The sequence below is a fragment of the Stegodyphus dumicola genome, chromosome 9 (assembly GCF_044657685.1).
Source record: "Stegodyphus dumicola isolate Sdum_Otavi_A_Nest chromosome 9, ASM4465768v1".
Classification (NCBI taxonomy): Eukaryota; Metazoa; Arthropoda; class Arachnida; order Araneae; family Eresidae; genus Stegodyphus; species Stegodyphus dumicola.
Genome location: NC_140776.1, coordinates 58,097,030 through 58,115,120, shown reverse-complemented (window position 1 = coordinate 58,115,120; position 18,091 = coordinate 58,097,030). Strand labels below are relative to the sequence as shown.

At 32.8% G+C, this 18,091-nt stretch overlaps 1 protein-coding gene across 1 annotated transcript in view; it reads left to right on the top strand.

The window, feature by feature from the left end:
* The window catches only part of LOC118205407 (uncharacterized), a 32,626-nt gene that overhangs the window by 12,589 nt on the left and 1,946 nt on the right, over window positions 1-18,091 (top strand). The window contains exons 5-7 of the mRNA XM_085823101.1: window positions 14,539-14,736; window positions 14,842-15,013; window positions 16,917-17,141. Of these exons, the coding sequence (XP_085679227.1) occupies window positions 14,539-14,736; window positions 14,842-15,013; window positions 16,917-17,141 (595 nt within the window). The remainder of the gene's footprint in view (window positions 1-14,538; window positions 14,737-14,841; window positions 15,014-16,916; window positions 17,142-18,091) is intronic.

Sequence of the window (18,091 nt, the reverse complement as noted above, 5' to 3'; positions counted from 1 at the left end):
GCCCTGGTGTTTCAGAATGTTAAAGTGGACACAACAGTAACATTTATATCAAGTGACTAAAATTTATAAGCATCTTAAATTTTAAAAACAAACTAAAAAAACATAAATTTACTTCCTCTTCTCGCTGGAATAACAAACAACACGCACGATCAAATTATTTATAATCACAAGTTAAATTCTATCCTAGCATCTAGCTCGTTAAATTTCACAATTAATTTTCTGCTAAGAACCATCATATAAGAAATTCATCAAATCAGAAGTATCCGCTCACATTGCTTCATCACAGAGAAGTTTGCTTTACGGTGATGGCAGAAGCCAGTTCCTGCTTCTTAACTTAAATGCTTACTTTATTTAAAATTCCTTTCAGTTACATACTCTATTCAAAGCTGACGAAGCAGAATGGAGTACAAAACAGATTCTTAGATAAGAAAAAACATACCAGTTAAAATAAACGTTATAAACTTGATACTGAATTTTGATTGATTCGATTTTCTTCCCGCTTGTTTTAGAAGAAATGGCTGATTTTCATTAATGAATCTAAATCTTGGTCTCAGAATCATAAGCAGCGATCAAAATTTCATATACAGCAGCAGCACGTTTTACAGAATTGGAGTGCTAAGCGAACTTTCGTGAAAGTAACAAACAACATTGGTTTTGTTCGAAGACGCCATTGCTTCGCAATTGACAAACGCCAATGCTTTTGTTCTCAGATAAATCCCTCTAAAACATTTTGACTATGGCGTCTTCGAACGCCATAGTCAAAATGTTTAACCCTTTGCGCTCGATGCGCTTTTCTGTGCACACTGTCCATTCTGAAGGTTCAGTCTCTTCTGTACAATCACTTTGGCTTCCAGATTCACTATCGATTATTCGGATTTTTCGTCTTCTTGCTCTCTAACGTCGTCGCTGTTTTTATCACTTCCGTCTTCGTCTCATGGGCAAGCTGTCTATGAAGTGATGTAATTTCGTTCGTTATTGCCGAAAAATTAAACTCATCTTCGCTTGAAGTAACTTCTTCGTCGTGTTCCATACTTATTGGGTTCAATAACTTTGAAAGAAATACTGCGATAGGCAAGAAGGTTGAGTTCGAACTGATGTCGATGACAGAGTCCTACCCACGGTCGCAAATATTTTTGAGATAAGACATTTAATCGCATAAGCATTGCAAAGACAACCTTTATTTGAGATAAGACATCCTTATAGCTATTCAGACACCTCGTAATATGATCTACAAAAGGCCAGGTAGATCTCTCAAGCGATATTCCTTAGGTCAAACACAAATAAACACATCGATTCGAATGGTGCCTCTCAGGCACCGCTCGAGTTATCGCATCACATGCAGTGGTGCCTTAGAGACACCGCTCGAGTGCAAAGGGTTAACATACAAATTTCTTATTCACTCTTCTTATGTTCAAATCTGATGTTCAAACGCTTTGAACTCTACCTCAAAAACTGCTAAAATTCCTAGAAATGTTCCTAATAGGCAATCCTGTTTGCTCGAGTTTGCTTACTCTTTAAATATTCTCTTCGGTTTTTGATGTTGAAAATTCTCTGATCTCTCTTCATCTTCTACCGATTCACAGCCATTGCGAAATTCCTCGAACCACTTCTAAGCCTTTTTCAGGCAGTCGACGGCATCATCATAAGCAGTGAGCTTGCATGTGTTTCTTTAACTTCGATTTGCAATTTTGAATAGCATTTTATGATACTGCATTATTCATGTATCATGATTTATGCCACTCTTTAAATATATTTCTTTGAACCGAAACTTATAATTGATTGTCTCACCGAATATGATAAAACTTGTCACAGTCTGTTACTAAAGTTCGCAGCGTCTTGTATTGAAAATCTCTGCATTTTCGTTGGATGGCGAAATTAACACTTTTTATCATACCTTATACAGAATACTTCAATAACTGGTTTTGGACTTTAAGAAACACTTTCATTGTCGTCATTAATCATCACGCTATTTGTATTATTTTATTCTAAGAACATTCTTCAACAACAGAAATTCATTTGTAAAAAGAAAGCGGAGACTTACAAAGAAATCTTTCTTTCAATATTTCTTAAATTAATAGAACTTCTCGTTTTTTTATTTGTATCACGATATACTAAATCTGTAGTAAATTTGTAGCGTGCGGTTAACTCAGGAAACCAAAGCATCTGCATTGCGGTGGAAGAAATCCTGAGTTCAAGTTCTAGAGACATTAAGTTATTTAAAAGCAGGAGACATGAAAAATAAACAATGCCCTCGCCGGGACTCGAACCACTGCCCTCTCGTTACACGCCGAGCAAGCTGACTATTACACCACGAAGGCATGCTAAGAAGGAGGGAGAAATACCTTATAAAGTCACCTTTGCTGAAATAGGCGTGGCCTGTTGTGGCCTGTTGAGACCAACTTGTTTGGTTAAGTAAGTCTGGCTGCGCCCACTACTGATATCTTATCATTACCGGCATATAAACCATTAAACTTTCACCTAATCAAAATAGAATTCTTGATGCGATTTCAATCAAAGAATATGGTAAAACCACTTTCAGAATCACTCAGTCAAGATCAAATCACTCAAATCTTATAGTTTAGCAGAAATTACTCACAGCAGATTGCCAGTTTAAAGAATGACACTGTGTTCAAATCTCAGCTGGAAGCTTTGAGTAATTAACAAAATGAGTAATAAAACCTTATAAAATTAAATACTTTCTTATACTGAAATGTATACTTTGTATTTTGTTAAGTGAAATTCACAAGTTAATGTATAAAACAGTTAATTCTTAAAATTATTACTCTTTATACCCTTAACTTTGAACACGCAATTAATTTTAAGCTAGATTTTAATGTTTTATGAAGTTTTCTAATAAATTTTTATTTTGCTTTTATGCACATCTTTTGATGTAAAATTCTAAGAGTTGCTAAATATGTTTTAAAGTAGCTTATTTCAATAGAAAATGAGTAGTTTATTAATTTTAAACAACAGCAACAAAAAAAAAATCTGATGTTTATATGTTATATATGTAACTGTAACTGTATCTATTATTATCTTAACCATAACTGTAATATAGAATAGTTGATGAGTAATGTAGAATAAACGATGTTTGTGTACAACTTGTAATCATAACTGAGCAGTACCCAACACATATAAAATACAACACATGGCGCAGCCCGTGGTTGATTAAAAAAAGAAAATCTTTTTTCAAGAACCATGCAGCCTCGGTAAAGACAAAAACATCATGGGAAGTTGTTTACTGTGAAATCGAAACTTATATCGCTGGTAAGTGAGTTGTTTATTTTTATTGGACGTGGCTAAAAATACGTATATATAAACTATTTAATGTCCTAAATTAAATATGGATGGATTAAAGCCACCAAGTAATCTAAGTTTCGAAGGAAATTTAGGCGAAAATTGGAAGAAATGGAAACAAAAATTCCAAATTTATATGTTAGCGTCTGGTGGTATTACTAAATCACCTGAAATTAAAGTAGCTATTTTATTGCATATAATTGGTGAAGAAGCACTTGAAAAATTTAATACTTTTAATTTAAGTGAAGAAGATAAGAAGGATGTTGACAAAGTAATTGAAGCTTTCGAACATTTTTGCATACCGAAAGCAAACGAAAGTGTTGATAGACATATATTTTTCTGTCGAACACAACATGTAGGTGAATCGTTTGATGATTTCTTAACCGATTTAAAGAAATTAAGTAGCAACTGTGGATTTGCAGAATTAAAAGATAGTTTAATAAGGGATAGAATAGTAAGTGGAATTCTAAATAAAAATCTCAAAGACAGATTATTAAGGGAAGATCAGTTAACATTGGAGAAATGTATTAAAATGTGTAAAGCTTCTGAATTAGCAGAACTTCAGCTGAAAACTTTAACTGAAGAAAATAAAATAGAAGCTATCAAACGTAATAAATTTCGACCTTCAGAGGAAAAAAGTCAGCCTTGTAAGAAAGACTATCATGTAAAACAAAGTACTAAATCTTCTTCAAACTATCAAGGAAATAAGTACAATAATCCAAAACCATGTAGAAAATGTGGAACTTTTCATAAGTTATACAACTGTCCTGCTTATAATAAGATTTGCTTGTACTGTAAAAAGAAAAATCACTTTTCTAAAATGTGCACTTTTAAAAATGTTAATGTTGTACAGAATAATTTAGAGCATGAGTTACATAATAATGGTAATGAATATATTTTAGGGTCAGTAGAAGATATAAATCCATTTTCTAAAAATAAAACCGAATGGTTTGAAAAACTAAAAGTAAACATATCTAAATATTTATTTGTTAAGTTGGATACTGGAGCTCAGTGTAATGTGCTACCATTGCCTAAATTTAAACAATTAAATTTAAGAGAGAAATGTTTGACTAAATCAAAAGTCACTTTAAATAATTACAATGGTACTACAATTGATGTAGTTGGAAAATGTAAATTATTATGTGAAACATCAAAAGGGAACAAGGATGAAATAGAATTTCAAGTCGTAGCATGTGATAAAAATGTTCCAGCTATTTTAGGGTTACCTACATTGCAAAAATTAAACCTAATACAAAGGATTTGTACAGTAAATCCTGATTCTAACGAAAAGTTACCAGAACTTTTAAAAGGATATCAAGATTTGTTTAAAGGAACTGGGAATTTAACTGGATATACATATCATATTAAATTAAAACCAGGAGCTGTTGGTAAAATAGAACCCTGTAGGAAAATTCCACTTAGTTTATTAAATCCATTAAAAAGGAATTAGCAAGAATGGAAAAAGATGGTATTATAAAGAAAGTTAACCAACCAACAGAATTCGTGAATTCATTAGTGGTAGTAAGGAAAAAGGATGGAAATTTAAGAGTGTGTTTAGATCCTCAGCACCTTAACCAAAATATACTGAGAGAACATTATCACATACCAACCTTTGAAGAAATTTCATCTCAAATGACAAATGCAAAGGTCTTTAGTATTTTAGATGCAAACAAAGCATTTTGGCAAATTAAACTGTCAGATTCAAGTTGTGAATTTACTACATTTAACACTCCGTTTGGTAGATATTGTTTTTTAAGGTTGCCATATGGACTGAGTTCATCACCAGAAGTTTTCCACAGAAGTTTTCTGAAATTTTTAGTGATTTAGAAGGAGTTCAAATATATATAGATGACTTATTAGTTTGGGGTAAAGATAAAAAAGAACATGATTCAAGATTAAAGAAGTTGTTGGACAGAGCCAGAGAAAAGAATGTTAAATTTAATTTAAATAAATGCAAATTTGGGCTGAATGAAGTGAAATATATGGGACATATATTTTCTAAAGATGGTTTAAAACCAGATGAAGACAAAATTAAGGCTATTCTAGATATAAAACCACCAAAAAATGTGAAAGAATTAGAAACTTTCCTAGGAATGATTACATATGTTTCTATATTTATACCTAATGTATCAGAATTGACATCATGTTTAAGAGATTTGTTGAAAAAACAAGTTATCTGGAACTGGAATGCAACACATGAAAAAGCATTTAGAAGACTAAAAGATGTTTTGGTAAATAAACCAGTTTTACAGTATTATGATATAAACATGCCAGTAGTTTTATCTGTAGATGCATCTCAAGAAGGACTAGGAGCAGTCTTACTGCAGATTAATTTACCAGTGGCATATGCATCTAAGGCATTAACAGATACACAGAAGAATTATGCTCAAATTGAAAAGGAAACTTTAGCTATTGTATTTGCGTGTGAGAAATTTCACCAGTATATATTTGGAAAAAATATTACTGTGGAAAGTGATCATAAACCACTGGAATCAATTTTTAAAAAGCCATTAAATAAATGCCCTGTAAGACTACAAAGAATGCGTATAAGATTACAGCCATATCAGTTTGAGATAAAATATAAACCAGGAAAAGAACTTTTTATAGCGGATGCATTATCAAGATCATTCACTGATAAAGGATCTGATTTCTTTGAAGGAGAAATAGAAGCTCATGTTGGATTAGTTGTAGAATGTATACCAATGTCTAATGGTAAAATGGAAGTTTTTCAACTGGAAACAGAAAAAGATGAAGAACTACAAGTTTTAAGAAAATTAATTAAAACTGGATGGCCAGATGAAAAATGTATGGTTCCAGAACTGGCAAAACCATATTTTAACTTCAGAGAAGAACTATCAGAAGCAAATGGATTAATATTTAAAAATTCCTGTGTTGTTGTACCAAGAAGTTTACGAAAAGATATGTTAAGCAGAATTCATTATGGTCATTTAGGAGTAGTAAAATGCAAGATCAAAGCAAGAGAAATATTATATTTGCCAGGAATGTCCAAAGAAATTGAAGATTTGGTACTGAATTGTCAAACATGTTTAAGTTTACAAAAAGCTAATACTAAAGAACCAATGATATCTAAAGAAATACCTAATGGTCCATGGGAAGTATTGGGAACAGACCTCTTTTACTTTCAAGGAAGGGATTATCTAATAGTTATAGATTATTTTAGCAAATATGTTGAAATTGGACATTTGGAAGATTTGTCAAGTGTAGCAGTGATAAAGCAATTGAAATCAATTTTTGCAAGACATGGTATTCCGAAAATAGTATATTCGGATAATGGTCCACAATATAATTGCAGGAAATATAAAGATTTTGCAAGAAGATGGAATTTTGAAACCAGAACTTCAAGTCCAAAATACCCACAGTCTAATGGAATGGTTGAAAGACATATTCAAACTGTCAAGCGAATGTTAGAAAAAGTTGTAGTTGACAACAAGGATCCATATTTAGTTTTACTGGAATATCGTAACTCTCCTATTTCAGATGAAATTAAGTGACCTTCAGAATTGATGTTTGGAAGAAAAGTAAATGGATTGATGCCTATAAAAGAGAATTTTTTCCAAGCTAAACGATATGAAGACCATAAACAAAACATTTACTGAAGAGACAAATCTTACAAAAAAGTTATTATGATAGGAATGCAAGACCATTAAAACGACTGAAAACAGGAGATCATGTTTACATAAAAGAGAAAGGGAAAAAACTAAATGAAAGAGGGAAAATTATAGAAGAAGCAGAAAGACCACGTTCATATAAGATTATAAGAACAGATGGAAGAATTGTAGAAAGGAACAGAAGAGACCTTCTTAAAGGAACTAATCAGGAAGAGTTTGCAATACAAAACAACTATGAGAATGAAGTTATAGATGAAACCGAGATACATGAAAATAGTAGGAGCACTTCAAATTTAGATGTGCCTGTAAGTCCTTCAAAATCTAACAGAAGTGTTGTGTCACCAAATAGCAAAAGAAGTATAGTATCATCAAATTTTTCAAATGGACATAACTACGTCACTCGATCTGGTAGGACTGTTAAGAAACCTTATTATTTAAAAGAATATGTTTAATTTTACTACTATTATTATTTTTTATAAAAAAGGGAGATGTTATATATGTAACTGTAACTGTATCTATTATTATCTTAACCATAACTGTAATATAGAATAGTTGATGAGTAATGTAGAATAAACGATGTTTGTGTACAACTTGTAATCATAACTGAGCAGTACCCAACACATATAAAATACAACACACACCACGTGACTTCTTTGCACAGTGTATTAAATTATACGCTTTTTTTGCTGCATTTCATTTAAACTTATTTCCTCGAATTTCATTAGACACATATTTCTAATTCAATTAATTCTGTCAAAGCAAAAAGTTCGCGTCAAAGCAAAAATTCATAAAAACGTCGATATATTTTCATTAAAAACTTGAAAAATATAGAAAAAAAAATAATAAAACAACAAATAAAGTTAAAACAATAATAATAATAATAATAAAGATTTTTACAAGTAAAATTACAGTTTCTACGTAAAAACAAGCAATTCAGTCAGTAGGCAACAAGGTAGATTTTTCGGTGCACAAAAGAAGTTTAATTTTGGTCGCACTCGGCAAAAGGACACTGAAGGTGCAGAAACTGAATTCACTATTCTGCAAAGTTGCAAACTTAAACAAATATGGTTGCTATGGTAAATAAAAATTAGGCTTAGCCGAACTTAAACAACTTTTAAACTGTTGATAATTCTACAATTATTGCATTCAGATTAACTAAAGGCATAAAAATCTTAACCGGAAGATAAGAACAGTATAGTTCAATTATTTTCAATGCAAAAAATACGCAATTTAACAACATATAAGAATAAAAAAGGTGAGCTCACTGAGCTGAGTAACACAGAAGATATATATATTTGGTGCGCGGCCGATTGCTATCAAAAAGGGAGGTGCCCAACTACATATTATAGCAGTCCTATATACAAAATTTCACTGTTCTGAGGCTACTCGTTTCTGAGTTATGCGAGACACATACATATATACGTACATACGTACGTACAGACGCTACGAAAAAATATCTTCTGAATCTATTCTAAAACAGTTTTATAATTCATTTGGGGAAAAAGAGCCCTTTATTCTTTCCTTATGTAAAGATGTCACACAAAAACATCGTTAAATTGCATTCGTGATTACAATACTTCCTTTATTTAGTACAAGGAAGTAAAAAGGTTGATAACTATGCAGGAGAAAAATGCGAGTATAAGTAATAATACGTCCAACCACAAAAAAGTGATGGAAGTAATTTTTAATCAATCAAAATTAACATTTAATTCATCATATTAATTAAATAACTTTAAATTCTAAGCAGAAATGGGGTATAAAATTAATATTTAATGATCATATTTGTCTTAAAAAATAATAAAAATGATAAAATGAGAACTAAGTGATCTTATAATACCAACGGACAGTGAAAGCTATAATAATGAAGAAAAAGATAAAGTTCCGTTCATTTACAAGAAGTTAAACGAATTTGTAAAAAAAGGAACAGGATTCCCCCTGATATTATTATGGAGATTGCTTAAATGGAGAAAACAGGGGATACTTTATGCGGAACCGTCGGAAAACTCCACGCTTCTTACCGTGAACTGTTTAAAAAGTTGCATTACTCATTATCTCAAGAAAAAAATTAGCAGCTTTTTAAAAAAAAGTAACTGTATGCGTTCTTATTAACAGCACTAATAAAACTCCTTTGAATTAACATTTTTTTCCCCTTTAGTCGCAAAGACATTTAGGTTTATTTAAACTATGCACTTTTATCTTAATCTGAATTATATTTAATACATTTTTCCAATATAAAGATAACTTTGCGGAATGCGATTTTGTCGTAGCGCAGTGTAGGTATTAATGACGTAACCTTCGCGTTCCGCAAGAATTTACTGTATATAAATTCCAAGTAAGAAAGAATTTTCTTCTTCAAAAGCATGCATCCGTCTAAGATTCAAAACGATGATCTATATGGAGTCATTCCTTTCGAATTCCTGAATCACGCTTCTTTTAAAATTAAATGTTTCGGATTTCTAGGTACTAAGTTCGTTCATAATATAATAATTTTAAAAAAAAGTTCCTTACGTTAGGAGTCTAAAAAGGGAGAAAAGCTCATCTTAAAGACCTATATAGCGGGAGAAGCAATTTTCTGAAAGCTTTCCCAAGTTTCTTTAACTGCCGAACACTTGTATTAACACAGTGAAAACAATTTGCCAGGGTTTGTTTTTTTCTGGAAAATTATAAATGCTATTGCGGCCGTATGGGTTCGTAATAGTAGATAAAATTGCACACAGGTCCGATGATAAGTTGATAAAATTTGTAATATATAAACACTTCAGAATTCTGGAAATTTCCGCAGAAATGCTCGTACAGGTGTTCACAGTATCACAGACTACAATCAGTAATTACACTTCAGACTACTACGAACGTTAAACACAACGTAATGCAAAGCATCTAAAAGGCGAAACTCTCAATACGCAAAAGTCGCTCTAAACTAACAACTCACAACAACAACTGAGGAAATAATGCTATCGTCGGTCTTATATAATTTCCTCTCAGCTGCTGAAAGATTTCTGCTTCTTAACTTACTAGAAGGCATATGAGGGCTGGATACGATTACAGTTACGTATAAAATAAATTACAGCTATTCAATTACAGTACGGTGATACAGAGACCGGACTAAAATGTCACCAGTGTCTCTGTATACGACATACTTTTTGCGATTTCTCGCCAACTTGGGCAACAAAAATTACTTGCCAAAACTGTTGCCAGCTTGGCGATATCTTGCAGAATTAACGCTCGTTAATTCTGCAATAACGTTAACTATTTACTCAATAACGTTAACAAAGCGAATAACGTTAACTAATTACCCAATGTTAAACAGACTTGCTATTGAATTCTTCTTTTTCCGGCAGAGCATCAATTCTTTCAGCTTTTCGTATTAGATACATTGGGAAAAAATACAACAATTTCACATATAATTTCACAAAAACTCTCTAAACTCTAAAAGCTCTCTAACTCAAAATTCGTAACAATACAATAAAATGGGGAACATATTTATAACCGTGAGAGAAGAAGCGGAAAAGTCATTCTGGCTATATGTATATAAAGTTTATTCGTTATCACTTTATAAAGTAGTTCTCCCGCCTTCTTAGCATGCCTTCGTGATGTAATGGCCAGCACACTCGGCGCGTACTTTTGAGAGATTGGAGTACCGGCGAGAGCATTACTCATTTTTCATCTCTTAAATCCCTTTCAAAAAATATCTAATGTCTTTATAACTTGTTTCTGATTTATCTCTAATTTACGGTTTTTAATTCAATAGAAATTTTAAATTAAACAGAGATCGATTATTGCTTTAAGGATTTCTATTATGAATTTTTTAACGAATTTTTGAACAAGCGATTCGAGTAACCTGATAACTTTTATTTATTTTGCCCTGAAATTATTATAGGATTGCATACAGCATTTTCGTACATCATAAATTTATATACAAACTGTAAATTCAGTTAGTTATGATATTTATGTACGAATGTTGATTGAAAAGTTTAAAGATTGGATGTATTTCTTTTTCGCGGTATTAGATGTGGCAAGCTTGTACTGGCTTTTATGAAAGATATATTTATAGACGGGAATGAGCCTTCCATTAGATATTTACGATATTAGCATTTGGTCACATCAAAAGAGATGTGGCATGCATGTGGTGTTGAAAGAGCGATACTTCAACATTCTAATAGTAAATGCAGTTGTGAACGGTAACATGCCAGTGACCAGCAAAGCACGTATTACAAACTATCTATTACAGTTACAACTGTCAGCATTGTTGGTCTATGGGCAGACATCGGTAATCCATGAGCAGTGAATGGTACCTGTTATGCAGATATCTTAAAAAACCTCTTTTCGTGAAGCCATAAGGAAGAAAAAACTGGATTTGCTCAAGAAAAATTATGTCTTACTCCAGAACGTTTGAAGGATGTTACTGCATTGAAACTGGAAGCACTCTCTGAGATCAACGGAACAGCATTAAAACACACTTCACATTACCCAGACTTAGCATTGGGTGATATACGTGCATTTTCAACACAAAAAAGATAATTGCGTTGAAAGCGGTTCACTTCAGATGAGGAAGTTTAAAATACCACGCACACAGTGTTAAAAAGAATGTCACAAAGCAGACAATTTCATCTTTCTGAATTATTTATAAAGCGCTGTAAAAAGCGAAATTCACCATGAATATGTTATTCTGAAAAACAAACAAAACCCTAGGAATCATCTGATTCTCAATAAAATAATCAGTCTTGAAAGCTTTTAATACGCACTTATTTAAAATTTTAAAATCCAATAATCAGTTCGATATTTTCTGTTTGCAGAGTTGAAAAGTAAATTACTTAGCTATGTTTCATTAAAATTAACTTACGAAAAGTTTAATCAATTATTTAATTATTAATTTAATCAAATTAGTCTCACTATTTTTCACCATATTTTAAAGTGAAGTGCCTTTCACGAATTTCATGAATACTTGCAAATCTTTCGCCTTATATGAAATATCTTATATATATTCTTTATAAGCGGCTTAAGTGTTTGTCACCGATAGTTTATTGTTGCGACTCGGAAAAATAAGAGCGGAAATCAACGTTTCTGCAGTTTTTAATTAATATCTCGGCCGATTGACGTCGTACGAAGACGAGAACGGTATCGATGGATTGGGAGAATTTTTTGAAATCCGAGGATACGCGTCTCGAATTTCAACTCGGAGCCGTTCCGTAGATATTCGAGAAAAAAGAATTTGGCACGTAGCCAAATCTCTCTAATAGGGATAACCCAAGAAAGAAAGTGGAAAATGTAGGGAAAACGTAGGCGAAAATTAGTTTTTAATTAATATCTCGGCTAATTAAAGTCAAACGAAGACGCGAATGGTCAAAATGGCGTGCCATGGACTTGCGGAATCCAACGGTGTGCTTCGCTAAGCCCAGGAGCGAGCCGTTTTGGAGGAGATGATGTTACTTCACCCCATATATATATGCGGCTTAAGTGTCTGTTTGTCGGCGATAGTTTATTGGTTGCTTGCGTAACTATACTAGCCAATGGGTGAAGTTGCCACGGCACAGGGTTGCCATTTCAATTGAGACGTAGACAATTTCCTGTAAAACTTGCCTTTGCTATGACCATCAATAAGTCTCAGGGCCAAACGTTTAAGCATGTTGCCATTTTTTTACCTGAGCCTGCATTTGGACGCGATCAACTTTATGTTGCCTGTTCAAGAGTTCGTGAAAGAACGGATGTAAAATTAAAAATAATGGATGGTCCTCTGCAAGGCGAGCTGAAAAATGGTGGAAAGATCTACTCAAGAAATGTTGTGTACAAAGAGATCTTTGACATGTGAATTAACAATTTATTATTTAAATCATCTTTATTTATTGAGCTAGCGGTGGCTCTTAAGAAATGTACCGCCAGTGGTTTCCTTCATTGCAGTCTACTTTAAGCAATTAAGCAAGTAGAAGGGGGGAACCCCGTGTGGCAGTAAGCAAAGGGGCGTCCTCACCGCCTGCCTTGGGTAATTCAGTTTGAACTAGCAGACACTTTTGCACAAATAATTTAAATTGCAATTTATAATATCTAGAACAGCAGTCATTTCGTATGACCGCCGGGCTTTCTAGTCTTATATATATGCGAGGTTTAAGTTTCTATTTGAGTGCTTTTATTAGAAATTAAACTACAAAATTTTAAATTTCAAAGTTTGCATTAATTTTAACTAATAATAAAAGAAATAATTTCTATAAAACGTTTCTGAAATTTCAGTATATGAATAATTCTAAAATTTTTGATGTACTCTTTATTTTATTTTATTTTTTTCACCACAGTATATTCGTAAACGTAAGATCTTCGTTTTAACGTGCACGAGAGATAAATCTTCCTTGTCTTTCATTCTAATTATCTTATTAACTTATGTGGTGATATTAAAATGTTATTTTTGGGGTGATATAAATTGATTATAGTAAATAATTAAAGCCTCAATAAACTAATTATAGGAAAAGCCAACGTTTCCGCAGTTTTTAAAAATTTATGTTTAAATTAAGAATGTGTTCATTATTATGTTGTGGTATTCCTCCCTTTTATCTAATAACTAAGTGTGGAGGAACCTAGTGAACAGCTAAGCGAATAATCGCTCAAGTTCAGTAACAGAAACGTGAAACTCAAGAAGGGTTAATTACCTTTTATTGCACAAAATAAGGATTAACTGATGGCCCCTTTCTCAGGACGTACAACAAAGCCTCCACTTGGGCTTAAAATTAGAAGAAATAAGAACTTAACTAATGACTAACTACAAAGATTTAGCCGAAGCTAAAACAATTCTAAGTAATTGGCCCATAAATATCGAATTAGTTAGCGAAGCTATCAAGGGCCCGTAATACTGCCGAGCGTAGTAACAGCTTAGAGAGATGTGGCCAAAAGGCAAGCGCGCCCTAGTCAGGAACTCTCTCTCTCTCGAATTCAGTGGAACTTCGACTTAAATACTACTCCTGCTCATTTGCATTAAACGCGATTCTAAAAACACATTCTGATAAGGAATTTGTAAGCTGAAATTAGGAGAGATAGGAAAGGAGCTTTAAATTAAAAACAACTGTTATAAACTTAGGATAAACCTTATATCGTATAAAATACAAAAGTCTACGACCTTCCGTATACGACTACTTCTGAAAAGGAATAGCATTTATGAGAAAATAAATAAGCATTAGTATTATACATAACTTTTATAAAACAAACTACTTTCACATAAAACTAAATTCATTTGGAATCACGGATGGTCGCCTTCGGGAGGGTTCACTATACATAACCCTCGTACTTCTTACAAGAGACTAATATTTATGTATAACATTAATAATAGAGCATTATTTAAATAACATAAATTTAATCATTTCTAACTCCGGGATTTATAAATAAATTCTTGTCTTACGTTAGGTATTTAGTAAAATATGTGCATGAAGATCTACACAATTATGTGTGGTACTTAAAATATGCGTTTAAAGGTCTGTCTTAATGTTACTAGTTCTCGAATCACTTACTTTTCTTTCCCTATTTTTTTATTTTCGTACTTAAATTTCTGCTCTTATCATATTGATTAAGTTTTATTGCCAATAATTTATATTTATTCACTCTTTACGCCTTTTATATGTAAACTGAATTAAAGATGACTCCGTCTCCGGCCAGTGAATCTTTCTTAACACCATCCCAGTCTAACTCTTCAATAAGCCGTCGACCCTCGTCAGCTTTGTCTCCTTATTCCAAAGAGAAATCATCAGCCTTAACAGACAAAGAAGATGTGAGACATCAAACAATAAGACCTGTAACATCTCATATATCAAGAAGATCCCATTCTAGAGTGATTGTATATTCTATTGTCATTTCATTAATTTTCTTTATTAAATCTATTTCGATCATTCAAAATTGTTCTTAGACATGCTTAAGTTTAAAACATTTTCATTAAATTTAGTCCGATGGATCGACGAAGATTAGTAGTGAACGAATAGATCAGAAAACTTTGAATGTTAGGCCTAAGACAGCTGCAGCAAGAAGGAACAGAGAAAGAGCCGAAGCTTATACCAGCGAATGGTTTGCCTTTTCTCCGTCAGCTTCACATATAGATTCACCACTTTTACTGTCAAGTAAGTACACAAAAAAAAAAGAAATCAAATATTTCAATTAACATAATTTTCTTATATTCCACCTGCTATTTCTTATTTTGTGACTTATCTCACTTCTCTGACAATAACATCAGAACAAGCCCACGAAATTCATCGTAGCAAGGAGAGCAAGATTGCGCCTGTCGTTGGCAACAGCCTTCAACCCCATACAGGTGACAATATGACTTCGCTCAGCTCCGCCCACAGATCTGATGGAGAGCATCCCCGGGGAAAGGACGGATCTGAGGGTTTCACACCACCTTTCCCTATTATCAACCTCTCGAGAGGAATTTCGGCTCGCTGCATATTTAGAGTGACCCCATGCCGCATAGACACTATACATTTATAAACATTTATGCTTACTCCAAGGTTCGAACTTGGCTCTTCGATACCGCAGTATGCTCCCCTAACCACTATACCGTCTGTGCAGCTCATAGAATTAGAATATATATAAATAATTATCGTAGTTTTTTTTTTTTTTTTTTTGAATTAAAATAGCTGAGGAAAGAAGAAGTCGAAAATCTAAAAATGTTTTCGACTCAGATAAACGAGAAAATAAAGAAACTAACATTGATAAAGCCTAGTAATATCCACTTTTGAATAGAAAACTACTGATTCTTGAAAATTTAAGTAATTTTAAAATTTTTGTTAAACCAAGCTAATAAAACCAAGCTAATAAACACTTCGAAGACACTAGGTTGTGCATCTTCACGATCCCGACTGGAAATCTTAGATATGGCTTCTCCGAATCACGTGTCTAATATTACACTGTAAGGTATTTTATTCATCTTTACTGCGTGCTTTTGGGGTAAGTGGAAGCAACCCTGGCTAGCAGTCAGGAAGTCTGGTATTCAAATCCCGGTGAGGGTGTCGGACATTTTTCACGTTTTCTATTTTGAGAAACCTAACGACTTTACAGTACCGCCTGAGTAGTATTGTACTCTACAGTAGGCTCTTTACCGCATGCCTTCGCAGTGTAATTGGAAGTGAGTTCAGTAAGGAGATAGGGAGTTCGTATTCCGTCGAGGGCATTGCACATTTTTCGTTCTTTCTTTCGACAGCTCTAATGATTTGACGACATGACCTGCTGTTTATTTTTAATTTCGGAATTCTGTATATTTAATTTAAAATAGTGTCAAATGCATTTAGTTTACAACTTTTCACTTAGTCTGAAAATTATAATGAGGCTCTGGTATTGCCTAACTAAATAATAGTATTGTTTTTATTTTATTTATACGTCTAATAACAATAATAATAGATAAACAGCCCTATGTACGAGCAAAGTAGCTGAATCCATGATTGTAGCCTTCTGAGTTTTTCTCTCTTGGATTTCATAAAAAATTCAGCAGACCCTGATACGAATAGAAATCACTTTTATGAAGTCCAAACAAAATTAACTCGTTCATTTACCTCTGACTGCACTAGCTTTAGTCTGAACTTTTTTATAAGAAAAATAGTAACAATGCATTTCAGTTTCAATTTTTAAATAGGTTAAGTTAACAAAGTTTGACAGAAGTTTAACATTCATTTCAAAATAAAACATCAAACGGCTCAACACAAATGTTTTAGAAATTTTGATTTTAGGATGTTCAATAATACTTATAGCTATCAGATACTTCGCAAATGAAAAGTCACATTTATGTTTAAGTCTGCTGAACTAAACCGGGTATTTTAAGACATCATGGCATCTTACAGATATATCTCCGTTAATGCAATTAGTGTTCGAAGCAAGCATTTTCTTCAATTACAAAGATATGCTTATAGGTTTAGACAATTAACTATCTGCGATAGCATTAAGGAAATTGCACCAGTTTTACAATCAAGAATAACCAATTTTATGGCAGTTATGTAACGCATTGTTTTTAATTACAGTATCCTTTTTCAGAACGAAGTCCAGACGCCAGTACTGAATCTTTATCGTATTCTTTATCAAGTTCTGCAGAAGATGTTCCTAAGGTTGAAGCACTAAAACAAGATTTGCCAAGGGTTCATCCTTCGACAGCAAGAAGCAAAAAAGCCAAAGAGCGACCAAAGAGTTGCATCGCTCCCAGTATATCTCGTTCCTTAAGTCAGGACAAAAAGTTCCTGCAGGGTATTTTACGAGATAAAGGTAAACTAATTAATTATAAAAAAAGAGAATTAGTGTAAAATATATAAAATCCATAGGACACATATACCTTCTGCTTTGATTGCTAGGTAGGAAGAGATAATCCAGAACCTCGCGTCAAGGATAACTCATGTGGTTTTGGGTTCGTTTTCTTTTACTAGAGTTTATAGTGGAAGATACGGTTAGATGGTCAGAGTGAATCCTACTAGTTGTACATAAATTGCACTAACTTTCGGTGGTAATTTTCATCTTTTCCCCCTGATTAATTTCTCTTCGCGTGTCTTCTTTTAGTATTTCAGCAAGATTTAATTACTTTTAGCTCGATTTTCTCAAGATAAGAGGATTTTGCTGTCATTTAACATAGCACGAGCTACTGTTCTGATTAACAATTTTAAAAAAATGTACTACCTTGTTGTGGTTATTTTTTTAGTATTTTAGTAAAAAAAAAATGACGAAGAATAGATGTAAAATTAATAAATAATTGGAAAAAATTATAAAATTATGAAAATTTATTAATTACGTGTACAATAAATTGTTTGTAAAATATTTCTTAACACTTAGTAAGTAAACAATTAACAAAATGCAGTATTTAGTAAAAAACTAATTTGTAATTTACTGGAAACTGTAAGTTATTGTTATCTTTCTTTCTATAAAGCTTTAATCACCTACCGATATAAAATAGTATATTGATATTAGAAGTATATAGGATTATTAGGTTTTTTTCCACCGCTTCCTCCCGAAGTAGGGACAGGGAAAAATCGTCTCTGCACTTGCTGGGATTTTAACCTCGATGCTCTTAAAAGCTAATTGGATGTGATACAGCTTACACAGCAAGAGCACACGGGTAAAATGCATTAAGTTCTTACAGTCTTACCCACTAAAAGGCGGCTGGGGATAGATACGACACCCAGTGGTCCATATTTAGGCAGTGATAAATTATCGTTTTAATTTGG